At 31.4% G+C, this 22,883-nt stretch overlaps 5 protein-coding genes and 1 long non-coding RNA gene across 23 annotated transcripts in view; 2 read left to right on the top strand and 4 right to left on the bottom strand.

Annotated features, from left to right (window-relative positions):
* LpR1 (Lipophorin receptor 1) overlaps positions 1-1,276 on the bottom strand; it is a 42,662-nt gene extending 41,386 nt beyond the window's left edge. The window contains exon 1 of one of the 2 annotated variants that reach the window (XM_076406239.1): positions 855-1,276. In XM_076406239.1, the coding sequence (XP_076262354.1) occupies positions 855-954 (100 nt within the window). In that variant the 5' untranslated portion in view covers positions 955-1,276. The remainder of the gene's footprint in view (positions 1-854) is intronic. The other variant, XM_076406240.1, reaches the window with a different exon arrangement.
* Positions 1-12,719, top strand: part of LOC143197643 (HEAT repeat-containing protein 5B) — a 38,132-nt gene extending 25,413 nt beyond the window's left edge. The window contains exons 2-20 of one of the 3 annotated variants that reach the window (XM_076406231.1): positions 3,910-4,046; positions 4,099-4,310; positions 4,381-4,529; positions 5,252-5,545; positions 5,598-5,761; positions 5,818-6,211; positions 6,274-6,393; positions 6,447-6,945; positions 7,001-7,110; positions 7,171-7,334; positions 7,408-7,440; positions 7,561-7,857; positions 7,914-8,438; positions 8,490-8,660; positions 8,713-10,231; positions 10,297-10,877; positions 10,934-11,147; positions 11,390-11,535; positions 11,591-12,719. In XM_076406231.1, the coding sequence (XP_076262346.1) occupies positions 3,910-4,046; positions 4,099-4,310; positions 4,381-4,529; positions 5,252-5,545; positions 5,598-5,761; positions 5,818-6,211; positions 6,274-6,393; positions 6,447-6,945; positions 7,001-7,110; positions 7,171-7,334; positions 7,408-7,440; positions 7,561-7,857; positions 7,914-8,438; positions 8,490-8,660; positions 8,713-10,231; positions 10,297-10,877; positions 10,934-11,147; positions 11,390-11,535; positions 11,591-11,764 (5,903 nt within the window). In that variant the 3' untranslated portion in view covers positions 11,765-12,719. Of the gene's footprint in view, positions 1-3,716; positions 4,047-4,098; positions 4,311-4,380; positions 4,530-5,251; positions 5,546-5,597; positions 5,762-5,817; positions 6,212-6,273; positions 6,394-6,446; positions 6,946-7,000; positions 7,111-7,170; positions 7,335-7,407; positions 7,441-7,560; positions 7,858-7,913; positions 8,439-8,489; positions 8,661-8,712; positions 10,232-10,296; positions 10,878-10,933; positions 11,148-11,389; positions 11,536-11,590 lie in introns of those variants that run through there. The other 2 variants (XM_076406232.1, XM_076406233.1) reach the window with 2 other exon arrangements.
* LOC143197650 (protein shifted) lies at positions 1,514-3,424 on the bottom strand. 3 transcript variants are annotated; one of them, XM_076406251.1, is made up of 7 exons: positions 3,262-3,418; positions 3,112-3,138; positions 2,844-2,992; positions 2,394-2,786; positions 2,152-2,333; positions 1,769-2,099; positions 1,514-1,600 (listed from the first exon to the last, which is right to left on the bottom strand). In XM_076406251.1, the coding sequence occupies exons 3-7, from the start codon at positions 2,989-2,991 to the stop codon at positions 1,587-1,589; spliced, it is 1,068 nt and encodes a 355-aa protein (XP_076262366.1). In that variant the 5' UTR covers position 2,992; positions 3,112-3,138; positions 3,262-3,418; the 3' UTR covers positions 1,514-1,586. The 3 variants fall into 3 exon arrangements, with proteins under 3 accessions (XP_076262366.1, XP_076262365.1, XP_076262367.1); XM_076406250.1 differs by lacking the exon at positions 3,112-3,138 and having other exon boundaries at positions 3,262-3,424; XM_076406252.1 differs by lacking the exon at positions 3,262-3,418 and having other exon boundaries at positions 3,112-3,243.
* Sc2 (trans-2,3-enoyl-CoA reductase Sc2) lies at positions 12,716-14,850 on the bottom strand. 2 transcript variants are annotated; one of them, XM_076406254.1, is made up of 6 exons: positions 14,727-14,850; positions 13,970-14,012; positions 13,553-13,905; positions 13,282-13,498; positions 13,034-13,226; positions 12,716-12,978 (listed from the first exon to the last, which is right to left on the bottom strand). In XM_076406254.1, exons 2-6 carry the CDS (start codon positions 13,976-13,978, stop codon positions 12,851-12,853), a joined length of 900 nt encoding a protein of 299 aa, XP_076262369.1. In that variant the 5' UTR covers positions 13,979-14,012; positions 14,727-14,850; the 3' UTR covers positions 12,716-12,850. The 2 variants fall into 2 exon arrangements, with proteins under 2 accessions (XP_076262369.1, XP_076262368.1); XM_076406253.1 differs by lacking the exon at positions 14,727-14,850 and adding an exon at positions 14,067-14,307.
* Positions 14,816-15,316, top strand: LOC143197658 (uncharacterized). Its single transcript, XR_013006052.1, has 2 exons — positions 14,816-14,954; positions 15,187-15,316. It is a non-coding gene; the product is annotated as an uncharacterized LOC143197658 (long non-coding RNA).
* Positions 15,317-16,692: 1,376 nt separating this feature from the next.
* On the bottom strand, positions 16,693-22,437 carry 14-3-3zeta (tyrosine 3-monooxygenase/tryptophan 5-monooxygenase activation protein zeta). 12 transcript variants are annotated; one of them, XR_013006045.1, is made up of 7 exons: positions 22,297-22,437; positions 21,253-21,572; positions 20,947-21,070; positions 20,699-20,862; positions 20,213-20,329; positions 20,060-20,150; positions 16,693-17,777 (listed from the first exon to the last, which is right to left on the bottom strand). XR_013006045.1 is itself a non-coding variant. In XM_076406257.1 (6 exons), exons 2-6 carry the CDS (start codon positions 21,553-21,555, stop codon positions 20,112-20,114), a joined length of 747 nt encoding a protein of 248 aa, XP_076262372.1. In that variant the 5' UTR covers positions 21,556-21,572; positions 22,297-22,437; the 3' UTR covers positions 19,397-20,111. The 12 variants fall into 12 exon arrangements, 4 of the variants coding, with proteins under 4 accessions (XP_076262372.1, XP_076262374.1, XP_076262373.1 ...); XR_013006049.1 differs by lacking the exon at positions 20,699-20,862 and adding an exon at positions 20,415-20,578; XR_013006046.1 differs by lacking the exon at positions 22,297-22,437 and adding an exon at positions 22,031-22,171.
* Positions 22,438-22,883: the final 446 nt, after the last annotated feature.

Genomic DNA, 22,883 nt, shown 5'->3' with positions numbered 1-22,883 from the left:
ATAATAAAATATAATAATTAACACGACTACATAAGATCACATCGATAGTATATTTTTAAAATAAAAAATTAATAAAATCACATTAAAATTTTTACTGTTACTCAATCAAAAATATTAAGATGTATGAAATAATATTGTATTTTAATTTTAGGGGTTAAGTCACATAGACACAAATGTTTGTAATCAATTATTGTTGGCTAAGTTATTAAATATTTTTTTATAAATTTTGCCTAGGCCATTATTTATAATTGTCAAATTCTAGGTAATTACAACGTGTAATAACAGTTTACACATGCAGTTATTTGAAAATTCAAACATAGATAAATTGATGATAAACATTTTTTAAAACGATATCACTTACACTATATTATCTAAAAATTACTGAAATAAATTTATAACATCTATATAAATTTTGAATCACTGAATTAATTGCAGTAGAAACTATATAAATATCTATTTAAAATTAAGAATAAACAAAATCAAAAAAAGTAACAAATATAGTAATTAAGTTAAGTAAAAATTTGAAAAAATAATTTCATACATAACAGAATATCTAATGATATAATTGTTTGAAACAATACAATACAAATAGTACTATAATAACATAATCAAATTAATTAAACACACACCTATGTTATATATTAACGTTACCCATAAACGTAAATAAATACTTGGCATATCACCTGATTCATGACGCCAGTTTTAAAGAGAAAAGAATAAAACATTTAAAATACATACAAAAAAACTTCGTTATTTGTTTTATAGCTATGTATATTTATAATATTATTAAAAAAATTAAAAATTAAAGAAATGTCAAAAACTGAATGTCGGATTTAGTAAAGAAACAAACTCACCCTCTGTGGCATTAGATCCGGGATTTCCGATGGAACCACCGAAAAAATAACATAAAATACCAATGAAAACGAAAGTCACATTCGGAAATCGAAGAAGCATTGTATTAAAGCTGTTTTTACACGTGTTTTACGACATAACCAATTTTTATTTTGGTCTCACGATATACCGACTAGGTGTGCTGCTTCATTGCAGACAACAGTCGCCTTGATTCTTAGCAGCGCCTACCTATAATACGTTCGCAGTCCCGATAAAACACCTTTCATATATGACCATCCTCTTTTTCAAAAATAAGTTAGACAAGGAGAGCGTAAACTTAACTAACATCCGATGGATTCAGGACGTAGCTTTTCGGTAGTGTGACGGGCACATGCGCTAAATGAGCCCTTCAAGAGCCAATATCGCACGCACAAATACTGTGTATGTTTTTGCCAAAATTGACAGCAGAAATAGACACTCAGGAAAAAAATCAGTACTGGAAAAATTCCAATTTAATTTTTAAAATGCATTGTGTTACTAATTATAATACGAGAATTTAAATTAAAATGTTTATTGAATAAAGATGAATAAAAAGATAATAACTCCATAAAAGTGAAAATACAATTTTAAACATGAAATATTTTATACTATATAGTATTAGAGGAATTTAAAAAAATATATCTCAAAGTATAAAATATATTTATTGTTTATCATATACAAAATAAAATAAAGACATCAGAATTTCTTTATTACAATTACATTGTTGCAGCTGAAAAAGAATAGAAATATATTACAATTAATATATAGAAGCTTAATTCATTGTTATAAACAAGAGTATTAAATATAAAATACTTCGTTACTACAGATATAATAGCACAATTTATTTATTAAACAATTTGTTATGTCCTATTAATAAAGACTAAATTAATTAACTCACCATGTTGGCAATATTTTCCATGCCAACCTTTATCACAAATGCAAACATGGGATCCATCTGTGGAACACGAACCATGTCTACAAGTCAGACTACAAGCAGCTCTAGCTAATTTACTTTTTCCTATCTCACAATGATCACCCTTAAATCCTCGAGGACATTTACATTTATTAACACCTTTACACCTCCCACCATTTAAGCATGGGATAATGCAGCGTGAGAATTCACAACGGGGCCCATAATAACCTTTAGAACAATCACATGTATCTTTTTGAACACACTTTCCTCCATTAAGGCATTTTTCACTGCATATCCCTCCTTCACAATGAGCACCCTACAAATTATTTTTTTATTTAACTGTTCAGCTAGGTTACAAATAAATTTACTTGAAAGCCAGAAGGACAACTACAGACTCCAGGAGAAGTGCAATTCCCTCCATTCATACATTGAGGATAACATAAAGCTGTTTTACAATACTGGCCCATATATCCTTCAGGGCACTGACATATTTTCTCATGATTGCACCATCCCTGATTAGCACATTTTTTATCACACTCCGGATCCGGATCTATTAATTACAAAAAAACAATAATAATAGACCCATGAATGTGGCTTATAAAAAACTTACGTCTTTGTGTAAATGAACATTCTTTTGTAAGGTTTAAATATAATGGTGTTCCATTCAAAGGTTTACCCTTTCTTGTTTCAATAAGTAAACCAATTCCAAATTTAGCTATACCAGAACTATTACCAATACAAGGCAAAAATACACTAAATTCCTTTGGTCTTTTTGGTACTCTACCTTTGGTTTTAATTGATATTTTAGGTGGTTTTAATATACTTTCATCATATGACTGTAGTCTATCAAAATTATAATTATATTTTTTGTTGCCAGCCGTCCATGTAAAATTTACATAACTAACTTCTGATGGTATTACTGGCAAATGTTTTTCAAAATCTGGATCTAATATATAAGAAAGAACATTGCCATTAGATATTGCATAAATCTCCATTGACATACCTAAATAGAAAAAATATATGAATAAAATGTAATTATCGATACTATAATATAACATACCACTGAACATTTTCACTTGTTTCTCATCAATCCATAGAGCCAGATCTCCACTATTTCTTGGATCATTTTTAGAATCATTTCTACAATCTGTCATAGCCACAATAAAAATAAGTAATAAAAAATGCATCACAATTATGTTCACGTGCATTCTAAAAAATAAATGTAGTATAGAATATACACAGCTATTTAAAATTATATTGTTAGAGACTGCAAGCTAACTGCATTAACATAGCTGGTTAGAGTATATATTAAATAAAAAATAACATACCATTAGTATAAAAAAGCAGCTTCATCCCTGTTGAAAAGTTAACATTTTTTTATTAAATTAAAAATATTGGAGTTCAGGAAAAAAGAGCTAGTCAAAAAAGCAAAGCTAACCTATTGAAATAGGTTTTTTTTTACAATGAAAGGCACTTACTTTTAATATATCTGTCCCTTTGAGTAAGGAAATTCTACTGAAAGAAATGGAGATGTTAAATTCTAAAGATTAAAGTTGTTGCTATTGTTAAATTATACAGAAATATTTAATTATTTACATAAACATATTTACATTAATATTATTCAAAACAAAAACATAATCTGACAAAAGTGACACATGGGATCGCTTTACAAGACGTCATAATGAGTAAAAAAAATTAAGCGTTTTTAAATATTATTAACTAACCTAAATTCTAATTTAATATAATAAAGATTGCACAAATGAGATTTTCATCTATTAAAATTAATAATTAAACCATATGGTCTATATCTAAAGGGCCTGCATATATTTTATTAGTTTTTAATACAACTTATTTTTAGAAATGATTCTTATGTCACACAAAAATGCTTGACAGAAATTCAGTTGACAATTGTTACAACTATCATACTAATGTCAGTAGTGTCATTTCTTGTCACTGCCGATTTATGTCAATATGATTCACGTAAATGTCTATTTAAAACGTAAACAAAAATGTTATTTTATATAGATGATGCTTTATTTTTTTAACTTCTAACTACAGCAATTTAATTGGTCTTCATAAATAAAACGTAGAGTTTATCAAACCGTTTATAATTGGATTTCTTAAAGTAACAGACAAAATGGAGCTTTCCCATAGCCTCACCTTGAACGAGGAGGCTTTGGCTCAAATTCCTGATGCTAAAAAGCCTGTATTTATTTTTGAGTGGCTCAGATATTTAGATAAAGTCCTTGTTGCTGCTCAGAAGGTAAATGCATTTCATGTAAAATCATGACATACATTACCTATTTATGTTTTAGAATGATATTAAAGGATGCCAAAAACAACTGGTACAACAGCTAATGAATCATATTCTAGAATCTCCTGGTCCACCAACTCGACAACTAATTGCCCGATGTCTAGCCACTTTATTTTCTGTAGGTGATGCATTTTTACTTTTTGACACCGTAAACCAATGTAATGACATCCTTAGAAACAAAGGTGACAGTCCCAGTTTCTTACCAACAAGACTGTAAGTGTCTTTATAGAATTATAAGCATCATTTCTAAAATAACAATTATACTCAATTAAATATTTTTTAGAGCTGCAATATGCTGTGTTGGTACTATGTATGAAAAGTTGGGCAGGATGATGGGCCGGTCATATGAAGAAACAGTTCAAATACTAGTAAGATCCTTACGAAATGCAGAATCCCAAACAAGAATTGAAATTATGCTTACTTTGGAAAAAGGTAGATAAAATATTTAAATTGATATTATTTAATACAATTATATAGTATTAGTTATAATGTAGCCCTAACATTTTAAGGATAGAAGAATTTTTCTACAAAACTAGGAGCTAATTATATTAAAATTGAAAGTGTAATATAAATCCTAAAAGCACTGCTGACCAAAAAAAATATAAAAAACTTACTAGAAATGTTCTGTATACATAGTTATAGTTCTTTTTACTTTAAGAACATAAATTATTTTCATGAAGCGTAAGTTAAAATACTAAAGATATATGATAATATAAATTATATTACAGTAATTTACAATAAATATTTCAGTTTTATTTCATTCTATTTTTCTTTTATTTTGAAATGCTTTGTGTATGTTCTGTTTTTATTTAATCTTCATTTATTTCAATATAATAGCTTAATTTTACACAAGCTACTGAGCTATATTATAGCAATTATCAACTACAATAGTTTTTTCTATTGGATATTACTGGATAATACAATTTATTTTGACTCAATGAACTGATAAGTTGAATTCAAAATATAACAAAATTTGGTTTGATTTTAATTGAGAATGAATTTAATTAGTAAGACAGGTAACAAGATATAGCAAATAACATGAGAACGTCACATTGCCTCTGGTTATTCTGTAATATCAATATCGTTTCATGAACTGCATTTTTCAATGATTGGTTATTGTCATTATGCTTAGTAACATATTGGTTGTATTACAGTGTGCGCTGGTATGGGTAGTGCTGCTTGTAACATCCATAAGGACATCTATAAGGCAGCAAGGCCCTGTTTAATTGATCGTAACATGGCAGTAAGATGTGCTGCATCAAAATGTCTTCTGGAACTATTAAAACACGCACCTTTTCTTCATGGTCCAGAATTAGAAAGTTTGGCAACTTTGTGTTTTAGAGCTTTTGATGGTTCAAATTACGAGGTTAGATGTTCAGTAGCCAGACTTTTAGGTAGTTTAATAGCGATGACACAATTAAATCAGAAGGAGACAACAGCAAAAAATGGTATGTTTTTGTGTTAGGTAATAAGGATGTACTTTCAATAAAAATATTTTAGCTCAAGTAACAAATAAAAATGTTAAAACATACTCATTAGATGAAGCTATGGGTATTCTAATGTCTGGTTTTCTCAGAGGTGGCGTAGGGTTTTTGAAAGGAACTGGTGAGATTATTAAAGGAAGTTCTGGAGTAAACCGAGAAGTTAGAGTTGGAGTAACCCATGTAAACTGTTTTTAATTCTAACTGAATTTATTTGAAATAACTTTAACAATTTTCAGGCCTATGTTAATTTCGTTCAAATATTAGGAAGTTCATGGTTGGAGAAAAACATGAAAACATTCCTTTGCCATATATTATATTTAGTAGCAAATCCCAAAGCCGCATCATCTCATGTTGATGCAGTTTATTCTCGAAAATGCATTAATTTTATTTTAAGAAGTGTTTTTGGTAAAATGTTTGGAGAAAAAGCACAAATTACAGCATGCAAGCAAATTGCGCAAATTATCGTAAAAGAAATGAACAGTATAGATTTTAACCCAGAAAATGCAAAAGAATTTAATCAAGAAACTTTATTCAGCCAACATTTATTAGTCTGTTCACTTCAAGAAATTGGAAGTCTTATCCTCAGCTTAGGAACAACAGCTCATGATTTAATCACTGATCAGTCATTAAGTATGTTTTTATGTAATAAAATATATAAAAAGTACTCTCCAAAAAATATTTTATTTTTCAAGATGTCATTGATGTAACTATGAGTGTTTTAATACATCCATGTCAGGCCGCTAGACTCGCAGCTGCTTGGTGTCTTCGATGCATTTGTGTTGCAGTTCCTAGTCAAATTTCACCATTAATTGGTGAGTAATATTTTAGTTGAAACATGGACATTACATAGTTTTTCAAATATTAGATCGTTGTGTCGCTGGAATAGAGCAATATAGAAGTTCCCCAGAAGCTATAGCTGGATACAGTGCTGCTTTAGCAGCAGTCTTAGGTGGTGTTAAATTATCACCATTAGGAGTTCCACATACAAAGGGCAAGGTTATTTTTAATACCGCTGAAGAGCTGCTACGTAGCGCCAGCCAAAATAGTCGATTATCTTTAGCAAGAACCAGTGCGGGTTGGCTATTAGTTGGCGCTGTAGCAGCATTAGGCCCTGCTGCTGCCCGGCCCCTCCTACCTCGAATGCTTTTATTATGGCGCAACGCCTTTCCCCGATCAGCTAAAGAGGTAGAATCAGAAAAGGCCCGTGGTGATGTATTTACTTGGCAAGTAGCATTAGAAGGGCGTGCCGGTGCTTTAGCCGCCATGCACAGTTTATTACTGCATTGTCCTACGTTAGCAACAGGAGACGATGCTGGTAGGCGTCTATTACAACCAGTGGAAGCTGCGTTAGTTATGTTAACTAGGTACAGTAAATACAGTTAGTTAATTGCGATATTAAAAAATGCATTAATATTGTAGTATATCGGGAGTTTTAAAAACTTACGGACAACAATTAAAAGCACCAGCTGCGATGGTTAGGCTACGCCTTTGTGAAACATTATTACTATTGTCACCTCATTCATATGAAAGTAAATGCTATAATATAATTATTTTAATGAGCTACCAATAAGTTCACATTATAATTGTAGGTTCTTACACCCACTTGCTAAGAATGCTTGTTGCTGAATTTACACTAACTGAAAACCCAGCCAATACAACAACCTCACAGTTAAAATCAGTTTGTCATGCAGATGATTCAATTTTACTATCTACTTGGTTACAAGAAACCGATCATGGGACTATAGAGGATCAGGTAATAATATAAAATCTGTTGTATTTGTCTATAAAATATATCAAGGATATTTACGAGTTAAAATTTATCTTAGATGGAACCTAATCGGAAAAATGATGGTGACCATGTGAGTAATCTGTTTGTGATAGCTTATTTACATTGAAGACATGTTGTTTTTATTGTCTAATTTATGTTTTTTTTTATAACCAGTACTAGTCACAGGAGTTAAATAGTATTATGCTTTCAGCTGCAGGCGCACAGTGCAGCTGGATCTGGCGCTTTAGAACATGATCCCTGCTGTCTGTTTCGTGCAGGTAATGGAGAAACTCCCCCAGGACCACTTCCTCTTGGTGTAGCTGTTATTGATGCAGCTGTATTGTTGTTTGGACAACTTTTTGCTCGCGTGACTCCACGTCATCGGACACAAACTTTAGATCATTTCGCTGAATGTGTTAGAGCCGCTCGAAGTTTCCGACAAGAAGCAGTACAATTAAATGCGTTTGCAGCTTTATTGAGTGGCTTACGAGGCCTCGCAGCAGCAAAGGTTTTATATGTCATTGAATTACCTATAATATCAATTAATATAAATATGTTTCATAGGCATCTCTTAGTATGGAGGAAGCTAAACGAGCAGCAGCATTAGCATCTGGTGCTTTAGCTGCTCCTGGAGCACCAGCTGTTCTTCGTGCCGCTGCGGCAGAAACTTTAGGGCGTTTAGCACGAGCATTAGCAGATCCACGTTTTACGGCTGAATTAATACAAGCCAGTATAGAGCGTCTAAGAACTGCTAGAGACGCAGCATCCCGGACTGGCCACTCTTTGGCTTTAGGAGCATTACATCGTCATGTTGGTGGTTTGGGAGCTGCTAGATTAATGCAGACTAGTGTATCAATATTATTAGCTCTTGGACAAGATCGAGCTTCAGCTGCCGTTCAAGCTTGGGCGTTACATGCTCTACGTTTGTGTGCTGATGCTGGAGGGCCCATGTTTCGTGGATTTGTAGAGCCATCATTAGCGGCAGCGTTAAGTTTACTTCTTGAAACACCGCCTGCTTCAGTTGACGTGCATAGATGTGTTGGAAAAGTATTATCGTCTCTTATTACAACCATAGGGCCTGAATTACAAGTAAGTTTTATTTTAAATTTAGATTATGTTTTACTTTCATTTCTTTCTTAGGGTAACACTACAACAATATGCATGGCTCGGTCTTCATTCCTTTGCGCGTGTGCTGCTTTGCAAGGACATCCTGAACCAGTTGTTCAAGCAGAAGCCACAGCTTGTCTTCAGCAGTTACACCTGTTTGCTCCTAAACACGTCAATTTATCTTCCTTAGTACCTACTTTATGTGTAAGTGTTATTAAATTAATATTTACAACAATTATTGATACTGATATTTTAGAGAGCTCTCTCAAGTGATCATTTATTGCTACGAAAAGCTGCAATTTCTTGTTTACGTCAGTTAGCTCAAAGAGAAGCTAAAGAAGTATGTGATCTGGCGTCAACTTTAGCTAGTGAAGGTCCTACAGTAGAAGGTTTAATTATAACTGAAACTGGGTTGCCAGGTGTTTTCTTTGGTTTATTGGATACTGAAACTGATGCTGGTTTAATAAGGGATATTCATGATACAATAATTAGTATGCTGCAGGTGTTAGCTACAGAACACTTATCACAATGGTTAGGATTATGTAAAGATGTATTAACTGTTGCTTCAGAGCCGGGAGAAGACCAAAGGGGTTCCTTGGATGCCCCCGAAGATGACGATCAGGAACAATTCCATGCTGAAGAAGATAATCAACAACGTGCTGTTCAACCCCGTTGGCCAACTCGAGTATTTGCAGCGGAATGTGCTCGGCGAGTTCTTGCAGGATGCACTGCAAAGCGTTTAGCTCCACAGTTGCCAGACCTTATTCGAATGGCATTTATAGCTGCCACTAGTGATTCAGATCCTCTCAGATTAGAAGGATTGAAAATGTTGAAAGAACTTATTGAAAAATTCGCTACTGAACCAGAACCTGAGTTCCCAGGACACTTATTGTTAGAACAATTTCAAGCACAAGTAAGTGCAGCTTTGAGACCTGCATTTGCTGCTGACACTGCTCCTCATGTAACAGCTGCAGCATGTGAAGCTTGCTCTGCATGGATTGGGGCGAGAGTAGCAAGAGATGCAGCTGATCTAAGACGAGTTCACCAATTAATGGTATCATCCCTAACTAAACTCGAAAAACCATCTGCTGCAGCAACACTTCTTTATAATGAGGCGATGCTAACATTAGAGAGGCTCGCAATTCTTAAAGCTTGGGCGGAAGTGTATGTTGTTGCTGCCGGTGCTAGAGGACCACCAGATGCCGGCTTGCTTGAGCTAGTAAAACCTCAATTAACAACTTTATCTCGTCATTGGTTAAATGCGCTAAGAGATCGCGCTTTATTAGCACTACCGCCAGAATTTTCGGGACAATTACCACATGATGGTGGTGCATTTTATACAGCAGAGACATCAGAAGCAGCGAGATCGCATTATATTGCAGCTTGGCCTCCTCTGTTATTAGCTGCAGCTCTATGGCTTTCTGCACCATCTAGTACTACATCTTTTGAAGATGAGTCAAACAACAATCCTTCATCTGATTACTTTAGACTTCTTTTTGGAACATGCATAGAAGCTCTTTGTGGGCCTAGAGGTACAGAATCTCCTTATGTAGTTGATACATGCTTAAGGGCATTGAAAGCTATACTGGAAGTAAGCAAAGCTAGGGAATTACTTTTGGAAGATTCCTCTTTAGTAGTTGAATTATGTAATGTCCTCCATAGATTAGTTTTGACTCAAGATGCTGTTGATTGTCAGTTGTTATGTATGGAAGTTCTTCAACAGGTATTAAAAGCAGCGACTAGCCGATTGGAGGATGAGAGGAATAGACAGCCAGGTAAAACAGTACATAATGACATGCATAATATAATAGGTTTAATATTTATTAAAATTATTTGTTAGAAAATGGAGAAACTAGGACTATAGAAGAACGCGATGCTCTTGGAGAAGGTGGCAATGATGGGGAGTTGGACCCTAATAAATCTTTAGTTTTTGCAGCATTAGAAATATGCCTTTGCCTTATAGTGCGCCAAATACCAGCACTTAGTCCCACACCACATCCAGCAATGACTGGAGCTGCAAGATGTAATGATTATCAATTATTAACAGCAGCTTTTAGTATTTTAGGTGCGTTGCCTAGACTTTGTTCGCTACAAGGATCTTTAGCTATTCTTCCGACATTATTGTATCTGGGAACTGGTATTTTAAAAGAAGCTCCATCAGCAGCACCAGCCGCATTGCAATTATTCAGGGACTTGACATCAGACAATCGTGCAAATAATAAAGAATGGCGACATTTATTACAAAGTGCCCTAGCAAAAGTAATAGATCTTGCCAAAACTCCTGGACCTGATGAAGCTGCGCCATTGCTTGCCATTGCCGTTTTTGTTCTTCATGCCCCGGCTGATGTTGCTGCAGCACCTAATTTGCAGTACCCCTGTCTAAATCATTTCCGACAATGTTTACTAAGTGAAGATTCTGCAGTAAGTTAGCAATATTTAATATAATTGAAATTTTCTAAAATGAATTTCCATTTTAGACAAAATTGAAATGTATCAAAACTCTAAAGTCATTATTTAGTCATCCGGAAAAATCTGTAGCTACTCCATATATTCATTCCTTAGCCCCTCAACTTGTAGAGTTTTTATATTCGGAAAAGGCCAAAAAGTTGACCTCAAATGAAGATTTCCGCATTACAGTAGAAACAATAAATGCAGTTGAAAGTTTAATTGCTTTAGCAGAACCGCATAACAGTAAGTAATTAATATTTTTCGTATCTTGTTTCAATAAACATTGACCCAAATGAGTGTTAATGCAAGTTACTTCAGTAATAATGTTCTTATCAATGTAAAATTTTATCTCAGCTTGATATTGTTAATAATGCTTATAATTATTTGAATTTTAAACTTGCCCAGGAAATATTATGCAAGGCAAGTATTGTATTGTATTTTACATTTAAAATATTTCATAAAATAATAAAATTTCTATTTAACAGGAATTCAAATGTTATCACTTCTGGTACCTATTCTGGTGAACTACTTGGTACAAAACCCGCAAGATAAAAATATCAACAAGCATTCAATATCTCTTCACGAAGTGAGTTTACAGAAATTGATGAAAATTGGACCTACTTACCCCCAGGTAATTAATAACTATTTGATGTTATTTAAATGCTTAGTTTAATGTTGTTCCGCAGGAATTCAAAAAGTTAATGAACAGCTCATCTGAGCTCAGAACAAAATTGGAAACTGCCATACGGTGTAGCCAACAAAACCACATTAAGATTAAGCATGAAGTTAATATTAATCAATCGATTTCCATTCACACGCCTACTATAAAGTTGAAAACTGATTTTAGCAATTTCTCATAAATTAGATCTTGTAGTTGTCTGTTTTAGATGATACTTATCAATTGTGTCAAATATTTGGCCTGTTAGAGGTAACATCAGGAGAAAAGTTTAACTAATAATTACTAATTAGCGTTATATATTAGTTAACGAATCTATGACAGAAAGATTTTCTTTAAAATATCAAGCACACGCGAATATTTATTGAATGTATTACATCAAGGGATTAATAAATTATCCTTATCATTTTATTTCATTTTTAATTCAATATAAAATTACTTTCTGTGATAGAACAGCTTTTTTTATTAACTAAAATACTTTTTGTAACCTTTATAACTTATGATTTTTTAAACTATATATTAATGTAAATTTAATTCATGAAATATTTAAATTAGCAATTATTGGAATTTCAAATGCTAAGTTAATATGAATGGCTATGCAGGTAAACTTGGTTAAAAACAAGTTTTGGTTGACAGATTTGTACGCAATTTAAATATGTTTTCTTAGTTTAAACAATAAATATTTGGCAATATAAATATATATCAAATGAAAATACTGTACGTAATAGACTGAGCAAACTTTATTTAAATTGCAAAAATAGATTTCCTATATCATGCAGGATGGGCAGATATCTCCACATACTTTTTATAAAAACATATATATAGTTTTAGGTATTTTTAAAAACTTTTTAAGCATTTAATTGTAACGTCATTTAAGATATAATTACAATATATGTATATTTTACAATTTTATTAAACATTAATAAAATAAACTAGTGAAGATTCATCAATAAAATTTTATTCAGATTACAATTTTTATAGTGCCTAATGAACATAATATCAAAATCTCCTTAATATTTTAATTATGAATAGCTCATGCCTGTGTACCATGAATATAATTTATGTGATATTACTGTAAACGAATCATTTATATCCTTAAATGTATTAATATAGTCAGAAATATATATAACACAGCTTAATGGAAATATTTTATTTCATCACCTTCACAACTTCAATTAACCAACAACACCAGTAATTAAACGAAATACAAAACAAATTTTGTCAGTAGTTATATAACTAATACAATTACAAACACAAATGTCAACTGCACTTATAATATAAACGGCAAAATTGCTTTTCTATTCTTGGGATAATTTGAAAATTCTTTCTTGTAATTCTTGTGTTTTCCTAAAGCCCAAACAGCCATTTGATAAAATCCTGCTAATGCAAATAATCCAGCTGCAAATTTATATTTAATGTGTGTGTTAAAAAATATACAATAAAAATATTTTACCGGGAATGCAAGAAGTTAAAATGGTAAAACCTAACCAAGCACCAAACTCATAAGTATAATTAGGACAGGAAACATAGTCAAAAAGCTTGGTAAGAGGATTACTATCTGGCTGAGGAATTTTCCTAACTTTTGTTCCTTTGGGTCTTAAATTCCTCAAAAGAATATGAATACTGAAATTTCCTAGCTCAGAAATCTGAAAATACTAATTGTATATATCTCTGCATGATAAATTTTTTTAAAAAACCTACCACAAACAAAATTAATCCTAGAGCCTGCATATATAATGGAGGAGGTGTAAATAATGGATGGTTAACATGGTACGCCACATACAATGTAAAGCCCCAGTAATATCCACAATTTTTGAAAAGATTTCTTATTGGCATTGTACCATGAGAGAAACGGTGAACAAATATAGTCTCTAAAACTCTCTTTAAATAATGCACACTCCAACATGCCAAAGCAATACTAAAAATAAGTAAGTCTTAAATTTGTATTCTGATAAACAGTTTACCATATTACGTTGCTGTCGTTGATAATGTTGTACCATCTGCCTTATTTCCATACAGAATCCATGGTCTTAATGCCACTAATACATAAACAACCAAGGGTCCAGTATATTCTAAAAGAAATACAGTATTCCAGCCTATTTGAGGTCCTAAGTCTTTTACATATACTTTTTTTGTACTATTTAACGAAGGTATTGTTGATTCATCCTTGATATCTTTTCCTTTCAATTCCGATCTAATAGACTGTCTATCAATATAAAGATTTGGATTTATATTTGCAATTTGTTTTTTGATATCTTTCACTTTAGAATTTTCATCAATGGAAATACTTCCAAGTTTTTTATTACTTGTTGAATAAACTTCCACCTACAATAATAGTTTTATAACAATAAATAATATTACTAATTTCAAAAAAACATGAAAATCTTACCTGAACCATGATTATAGAAATTACTTAAACGGTTTACTGTCCACTACGGAATACAATTAATAATTATTTTAAAAGTTCAACTTTTAGTGTCGCTTACGGTAATTATTTCGTAGTTTAGTTGAAAATCTGGTTTAAAGAATATTTAACCCTTGACCTTTGAACTAGAAACCATGAAATTCCTTACAACTCAATCGATGTATTTTATTTAGTACGTGATAAAGCGGAAAATATGAAAAATAGCTTTAAAGCCTTTTTACCCTTATAAATAAACAAGAATGAAAATTTATTATTTTATAATGCATTGGAAGAATATTATCTATCTTTGTCTAATCAGTAATGACAAGCATGTTTTTAAGAATCGATATTGGGTCTAACGATATCGATAAGAAATAAGTTTTAAAAAACTGACTATAACTTCATTAGAATCAATAGATACGACGTATTAATATCTGAAATTAACATTGCGTTTAGTGTTCAAAAATATATCAAATATTTTAAATTAGAAATTTTATTGAATTATTTGTGTTGAATATATTATGTAATTTCCTAAATTTCATTAGATAAATAAAATAGTTAATTTACATTTATATATTATAATGATTGTTACATTAATTAGACATATCTTAGGTCCATTTTCCTTACGTGCTCCGATACAGAAAGAATGTAAGTTAAGCTATTACGCGATCCAAGGATCCACATTTCCACATATCAATAAAAATTATGTTGTAATTTCTTTATAAGTATAAAACAAACCCACCTATGTATTTGGCTTTTGTGCTCCCATAATTTCTGTCAGCGTATGGCATACTTAATTGGTTAAGTTCCAGTATTGTAAAAAAATGGAAACAAGAACGAAACAAATAAGTGATTTTGGTTACGATGATGTTGAGATCAAGATCACGTTTGATTTAAGATCAATGATGGGTCAGATACTTTTGGGGGGCTGCCCATGACACCCTACAGATCTACTATTAATTAATATAGTGTAAGCTCATTGATTTAATTGCAACGATATATATAGAAGTAAACTTATAGTTTAATTTCCACTCGAAGTAACCGCAGATGGTTTGCTATCATTGCTCATTTTAATATCCTATTACGTTATGATATAATTCACTGATATCTTTTCAGTATGGATAAGTTAAAATATATCGCAAACTAATTAGCTTCATTGTACTTTTGATTGAGTTAACTTCAATCTGTATTATCTCTCCTAGGTATACACTCTGATAATACGGGACCTGGAATATTCACACATTAGGAATTGACTGTTTATGGCGTTTCGATTTTTTCACATTTACTGGATTATCTCGTCTACAATTGTTTATTGATTTATGTTGTTTTGATCCGGATTTTTAGAAAAACTTTTATCTATTCTCATGAAACTTCATTTTAAAATGACCTATTTACATAAATAAATCAATTTCAACGCCATGTTTTAGGTTTGTGTATTTTTTACTTATTTGTGTGTAAAGTTCAACAAGAAATGACTAATTAAATCACTCGTCAGTGGGAGAAGATGTATTGTCGAAGGCCGTGATTGGGAGCACACCTTAAGCAGTTAGTCCAATCCAGATAAACCTTAGTTGGCAAAAATAACTCTAAATTATATATTATAAAATAAATAATGTATTTTGACGCGATTATAAATCCAATAAACAAACATTCTGTTACAGAATAGCTATACTAAAATTTGATTGATATAAAATATTGAATAAATATAAACTATTTTAATTTCTCTTTTGCATTAATAACCATTCATTACCATTAGTTGCTATTACATGAATAAAAAGCCTGAGTTTGTTATTTATATTAAATATATTTTCGAATTAAAATATATAATAAAATTTATTTCTAAATACTTCAGACGTTTAATTGTGAGAAATTTCTTGTGTAGGAAAAGCATCAATATATTTTTTTGTTTTATACCATACAGTAAAATACAAATAGTGTCATTAAGTATGTCACGTGGTATTCGCATTAAAATAAGTTTTCAATAAACAGTAAATCACATTACGCACAAAAACATATTTATTATCCTATTGTTTTTATTTGGTTACAAACTAATATGTTCCAAGTAAAGTGAAAAGAATTGTAAAGTATAATTGACAAATACTATCGTATTATTTTCTTTCAACTTTCTTTTAAATTCAACCTTTTTTCAAAATTAACTCTAACTGCACCACCACACTTCCTCAATTATATTTATGATTCATTAGTACTTGATTTATTCTTAAGACGCTAGATATTATTATAACTGAAACGAGTTAATTGAATTTTAGTGGAGAATACTAACAAAAATATAGAATATTTGAATAATGCAATTCTAAATACTTATGCAGTACAATATTCTTATAGCTAAACTGTATTCATTAGTTACCAATTGAGATAATCTATATCTAGTGTGTAAACACCTATAGTATTGAACGAAGTTATTTTCTTATCATGATGATTAAAGTGTAAATAAAAAAAGAAGTTTAAATAATAAAGTACAGATACTTAAATTTAATTTTAAGAAGATAAATGTGACTAGACCAACAATAATCTTACATATTCTTATACTTAAGATAGTTAAACAATTTTATTTAAAATAGATTAGGGGCTGACTAATGTACATATGTGGAAATTCACAGTAAATATCAACCTACGTAATTAACTAGAAAATTATTAAAATAAATATTGGTCAGTTGTTTCCTGGGTGACGATGAAAATAAAAATATTGATGAAATTGATGATGGCAATTTAATAGTATAAATATAAAATTAAAACAAACTAGTATTAGTATACATTCATCATATTATTTATGCAATAAATATAAAGCAAAAATTAAGTACTCTAATAGCGATAAATACATTATTTTATAAAATTGGCAAAAAATACTATATGCTAACTGCATTTTAATAATATTTGATAAAACATTTTATTATCCGTCAGAGTTGATAGCCAGTTTTTAATTATTGTTTAATAAAGGACAAATGGAATGTCAGTGAGTATTTTATTTAATGAATTGTTTGAAGTGGGCATTGAAAATATATTTTAAAATATGGTTACATTCTCTTTGCAACATTATACGAATTTTTAATAATTATTAACATTTCTCTGAGTAGATGATTACTGACTCAATTTATTACATTATATCATAGTTATAGATAAACTTAATTTCAAATATCAATATCATTGCGTTATTTCAATTATACGCAATGCATTATTCAATTTTTAAGATATTTTAGTATCGACAGCGTCAAAACCCATCGAACAGTTTTTTAAATATCAATAACACTAACTACACTTATAATTAGAACAATCTTAATTTGGTTGTCTAACTAAATAGAGAAACCTATTGTGTTATAATTAATAACAAAACTAATTTTGTAATAAAATATTAACCTAGAACTATATCACTATATTGAGAATATATATGCATGTAAAAATTAACTATTACCAAACATTCGAATTAAATGTGCACCTTATAATTCCTATATCTATATTTTTAAAAGGTCGTTATTAGTACATACAGATAGAGAATTACCAATAATATGTGCATAAAAAATGTACTGGAAATATGGAAAATGCTATATTTATGAAAAATTTTATATTTTTTACTGATAGATATAACTAATTATGAACATGATACAAACAAATTTTAATGGCTCTTTATATTTCTAAGGTATTTTGTTTTACGAATTATAAGTCGTTTATTTTGTATCAAAATTAACCACAACTGAACTGAAAGTTCTTACTAGTGTTAATATCCAATTTTGCACAAAGCCAAGTTTGATTAGAGGTATACGTGGAAAATGGTGCAAACCTAGAAATAAAAAAAGTTCTCATAATATCGCATAAAATTATACAAGTATAAAGTCACAATAACAAGTGGAAATGTTAAAGGTTAATTTAAAAATTATAACGCTAGTGCTAAAAAAATGTATGGTGAAAAATACCAAATGTGTTATTAACCATAACATATTTCAGTAACCAGGTATATTGATAACTGTAAGAAATTGTCTACAGTTAGCAAAATTAGCTGCATTTATATACATTTACCATAAATTACTTTATTAAAACAGCTAGACACTTGACCTCCTGAATTTTATTAATGTTATTGAGTATTCTGCATATTGAGTTTACATTTACAAATATTTGTTTGTTTAATTAGGAAGTATCCAAGGATATCAAACAAAAAGGCTGTAAAATTAATATATTCAGCAGTCAATAAGATATAGTCCATATATACTTATAAAAACGTGTTTGAAAACTATAAAAATATGTGTTAGTCAACGTTGACTACAAAAATAAAAATGTATGAATCAAATGTATATCTATATTTAACAAATACTTAAGGTTCCTTGGAAAAACTATAATATTGTGAGTTATAAAAGTATGTTTAACCATTACTAATATCAAGCAATCATAAATTGAAATAAACGATGTAAATTGGTAATATATGATATTATATATCAAGTATAATTTCTCTAAAAGTGGATATCTAAACAATTAATACAATATTGAGTTACATAGAAACTTAAGTAGTTCTTATTGTATATAAAATAACTAAATAAATAATAAATTGAAATAAATTTGTAATATACGGCCAGTTTCAATGACTGTTTTATAATAGAAAGTACTAATATTGGACAAATTTTAATTCTAATTGAGGTTCTTCTAGACACATAATACTTTCACTGAATAGTAAATATACTAACACTGACAAAATGAACAGTTGCACTCGTAAGTTATTAAGATGGTATTAAGTATTAATTAATTAATTAGTATTAAGATGTAGTTAAAATTATAACTTGGTCGCCCTATAGAACTCAAATAAATAACTGATCAGATTCATACATAAAAGCACAATTGGCTACACCCCTATGTTGTATTGATTTTCCAGTATAAAAAAAAGATAATCCTGCTGGAACCATTAAAATTCACTTCAAAGCAATCTATTGATTTGTGTAATAAGCACAAATATTAAGGGAATTTAACTGTTTTTAAGATGTTAACATAGTATTCTTAAAAAATGGTATATCTTAGAATTTTTGTCAGTATTTAAGCACACCTCGACTTGTAGAAATAAAAATCATCGTCAGTTGAAACTCCTTTAATGTAATAAGGATTATAAAAAAATAACAAAATAAAATTAACTTTCTCTATCACTAACAACAAAACTGTACTGTTTAAAGTTGCCAGAAAAAAATGAATGCATTATTAATTTTACAAATTCAAACAAATAAATGCAAATAAAAATGTCTAGCCGACCTTCGTGAATCGGAATAGAAACACCTAAAAATAAAAAAAAAACTTTAATTATGTATTGTAATTCTGACTGTACTAAGTCAACATATACAGCAGAACATTTACTATTGATGGTTTGCGGAAAGGAACTGGACGAGACCCCTTCGAGGCCACCCCCAAATAACAGACATCCAATGATTTTGAAAAATTTATTCTTTTATCTGACAAATATACTTGACAGATACAACAGAAAACAAATAGAGCTGGTAGCGTTTATTTAAATACATATTCATACATTTATATATAGCACATCCAAAGTGACCGGAAATTGGAACAAAGGGTTGGAGGGGGAGGGACCCAAGGGGGCCGCGCGGTGCAAAGTAATTTAAAAACTGTGGATAGATAAGAAGCGACCAACTTAGAAAAGGTAGAAGGTATTACTTGGAATTATGTAATGGAAAGAAAATACAAACAGAAACAAACTAAAACAACGGTTTAAATAATAAATTTAATAGTTAACAAGTTAGAACTTAAAAAGGTGTGCTTGGAAAGTCAAAATTAAATTACACGTTTGTTTGTAGGGGGGGATATATATAATATATAAAATAATTAAATATAAAAACAATTATAATAAAAAGATGAAGAAACTGACATTCAATCACACAACTGTCAGCAAAAAGGTATGGCTTTTGAATGTTGTTTTGTGGAAGTTATGCCGGTTGTGTGACAATGTGAAATATAATTTAACGATTTTACATCTTCTAAAAACACTGTTAAATATCAAACGTTTCATCACGGTGAAACTTATAAACTGTCAATGAAACTTCACAATAAAGTTCCACGGAGACGTTAACTTACATGAAATTTCATTTATAACGAATATTTTGAAAACAGGGGGATAATCGACACTTCAGTTATCTCCGGCTTCCTGAGGCTCATCTGCTTCACCCTGTAACAAGAACACGGGATTTAGACCAAAACCTGGCGATTATTTCGAATGCCTCAACAAACCTGCGTATCGCTGGTCCATAACGTTAGGTTATCTCGGAGAAGCTGCATAATCAATGTGCTATCTTTATATGAATCTTCATTTAATGTGTCCAGTTCGGCAATCGCGTCGTCGAAGGCCTGCGACAAATATAGGTTAGGAAATCAAGCAGGCATGATGTTAGTGCGGGCAGAACTAGCGTTAAACACGACACACACGACAAACCTGTTTAGCCAGGTGGCAGGCGCGCGCTGGGGAATTGATAATTTCATAGTAAAACACGGAGAAATTTAGTGCCAGACCCAGCCGGATGGGATGGGTGGATTGCATTTTGGACTTGGCTATGTCAAAAGCTTCTTGGTAAGCCTTTTGGGAGTCCTCGACCACCTCTGAGAAAAACAAATAGAAAACATTACTTTTCACGATTTAGGCAAAGGCGCGGTCGCGCCGTGCCGATGTCGCCGCGTTAATTCTGCCCGCTGAAAGAATATCTTAAATTCGATAATAACCTGTTTAGCTAATTGACAGGCTTTGTCTGGAGAATTTAGTATTTCATAGTAGAAAACTGAAAAGTTGAGGGCTAGACCCAGCCTGATGGGATGGGTGGGTGTCATTTTCGCTTTTGAGATTTCAAAAGCGTCCTGGTACGCCTTCTGGGAATAGTCCACGACAGCTGAAAAGGCAAAAATGAGAACACTTTGTCCATAGCGGGACTCGGCACAAACGCTAATCTAGAACTGTTAATTATATTACTTACTATTTCTTGTATCTCCTGTTGCTACTTCTGCAAGATACCTGTAATAGTCTCCCTTCATTTTAAGGTAGAAGACTTTTGATTCTGCATTGGATGCTTTAGGAATAAGGTATTTATCGAGGAGACCCTGTAAAGCAAGGACAATAATCCGGTAAAATATCGATCACCAATGAACCATTCATACACGAAGTCATTTAAAAGATCAGTATGAAAAATTTCTTCAAAATCTCTCGGAAGAACGAAAGTTATTTTGAACATCATGTAGAAAATGTAAAGAAATATTTTAAAAGAATATTAAATGCTACTCACAAGTACGTCGTCACAAATCTCCCGCAGTTCCTTTTCTACCTTTTCCCGGTATTCTTTTGCCATCTGTTGTTTTCTTTCCGAACCCTCAGTCTTCTGCTCGATTGATGAAATGACCCTCCACGAGGATCGCCGGGCACCCACGACATTTTTGTATGCAACCGAAAGTAAATTGCGTTCTTCATTACTTAATTCAACTCCGGTTTCTGTGACGGCTTTCATTGCTGAAGCCATATCATCATAGCGTTCAGCTTGTTCAGCCAATTTGGCCCTTTGGACTAGTTCGTCTTTGTCGGGAACGGACATGATGGTCTAACTCTAATCTGCAAGAAAATCGAACTAAGTGGCAGTGGCGACGCTAGCACTAAAAATAGAGGCAGTGACTACTGCGCCTGTAAGGACATGCGCAATAGCGTCAACTCGTGCAGAATCAAAATGGCGCCGACCACACCTTGACGAAACGCGCCGAATCTATCCGAACGTTACGGGTCGGCCCGGCCCGTGTGACCCATCCGCGAGGAATTCGTTAACTGACGTCACCCCCGATACGCATTTTTATGGCCCTGCATGACTAATACCGATTATTAAATAACCCCCCAAAGCAAATATATACAGGAAAATATAGCTAATATAACAATATATTTCCATATATGCGCGAAAATTAGAAGGTCAAGTTGATGCTCGTGAGAGTAACTTTCAAATATTTTTTTCCAAAAAAATTAAATCATGAATTCAAAAATAAACTGATCTACAGCACTAAAAACTATTAACCACAACTTACAAATTATTTTAGCGAAATAACACAGTCTATTTGGTAGCCGATGCCGACTATCACTCACACAAGCACGTACGACAAAGACTAGAACACGACTACGAAGACGATGAGATCGATGCGGGGTTTACAAACCGACATGCATTTATACGCAAATATGGCGACGTTACGCCTATTTTTATCCTTCAAAATTAGCGTGATTTAATAAATCGTTGCCTTTAAACAAATGAAAGTAGAATACAAAACATGCACCTTTTGAAAATATTCTTACTTACTTGTTAGTTTTCGAATGATTCACCAGAAATTCGCCGCTAAATTGCCGAGCACTGACAAAACGGACCGGTAACTCGAGCAAGATACTGAACAGAGGGAGCCAGCTACAATTTTGAAACTCAAAGAACGTCCGTACGTTCCGAATTCAACTAAATACGTTCCGTTAAAAGATAAAACCCATATAACAGGAACATTCCCTTCTTCTTCTAAAATGCGATCTTCTTTGTTAAAACAAGGATAAATAATTTACTAACAAATAAATTATTTAAAAAATTTTGTTTTATATTATAGGTTATTTATTTTAAAAAAATAATAACTAATTAATAATTAGGACTATAATCCTTAAATGGCGTAGTTGCAATAGTTATATTTTCTCTAAAATGAAGCTGGCAACACAGCATAAGTGCACCTTACTGCAATTTAATTAATAATAATTATTTGTAGTCTCTAAATTTTTTTTTAAATGTACTATAATTCATAAATATTATATGGTAGTAACTCAAAGCTGATTTATAACAAGCTATAGTCAGTAGTAGTACGAATATGTACTAAAGGAAACCTATAGGCATCGATTAATATTTATTGAAAA

Source organism: Rhynchophorus ferrugineus, unplaced genomic scaffold, assembly GCF_030347505.1.
Source record: "Rhynchophorus ferrugineus isolate W39M unplaced genomic scaffold, kcgeb_rfMv2 rfM5, whole genome shotgun sequence".
Taxonomy (NCBI): domain Eukaryota; kingdom Metazoa; phylum Arthropoda; class Insecta; order Coleoptera; family Curculionidae; genus Rhynchophorus; species Rhynchophorus ferrugineus.
This window is presented reverse-complemented; position numbering and strand designations above follow the sequence as displayed.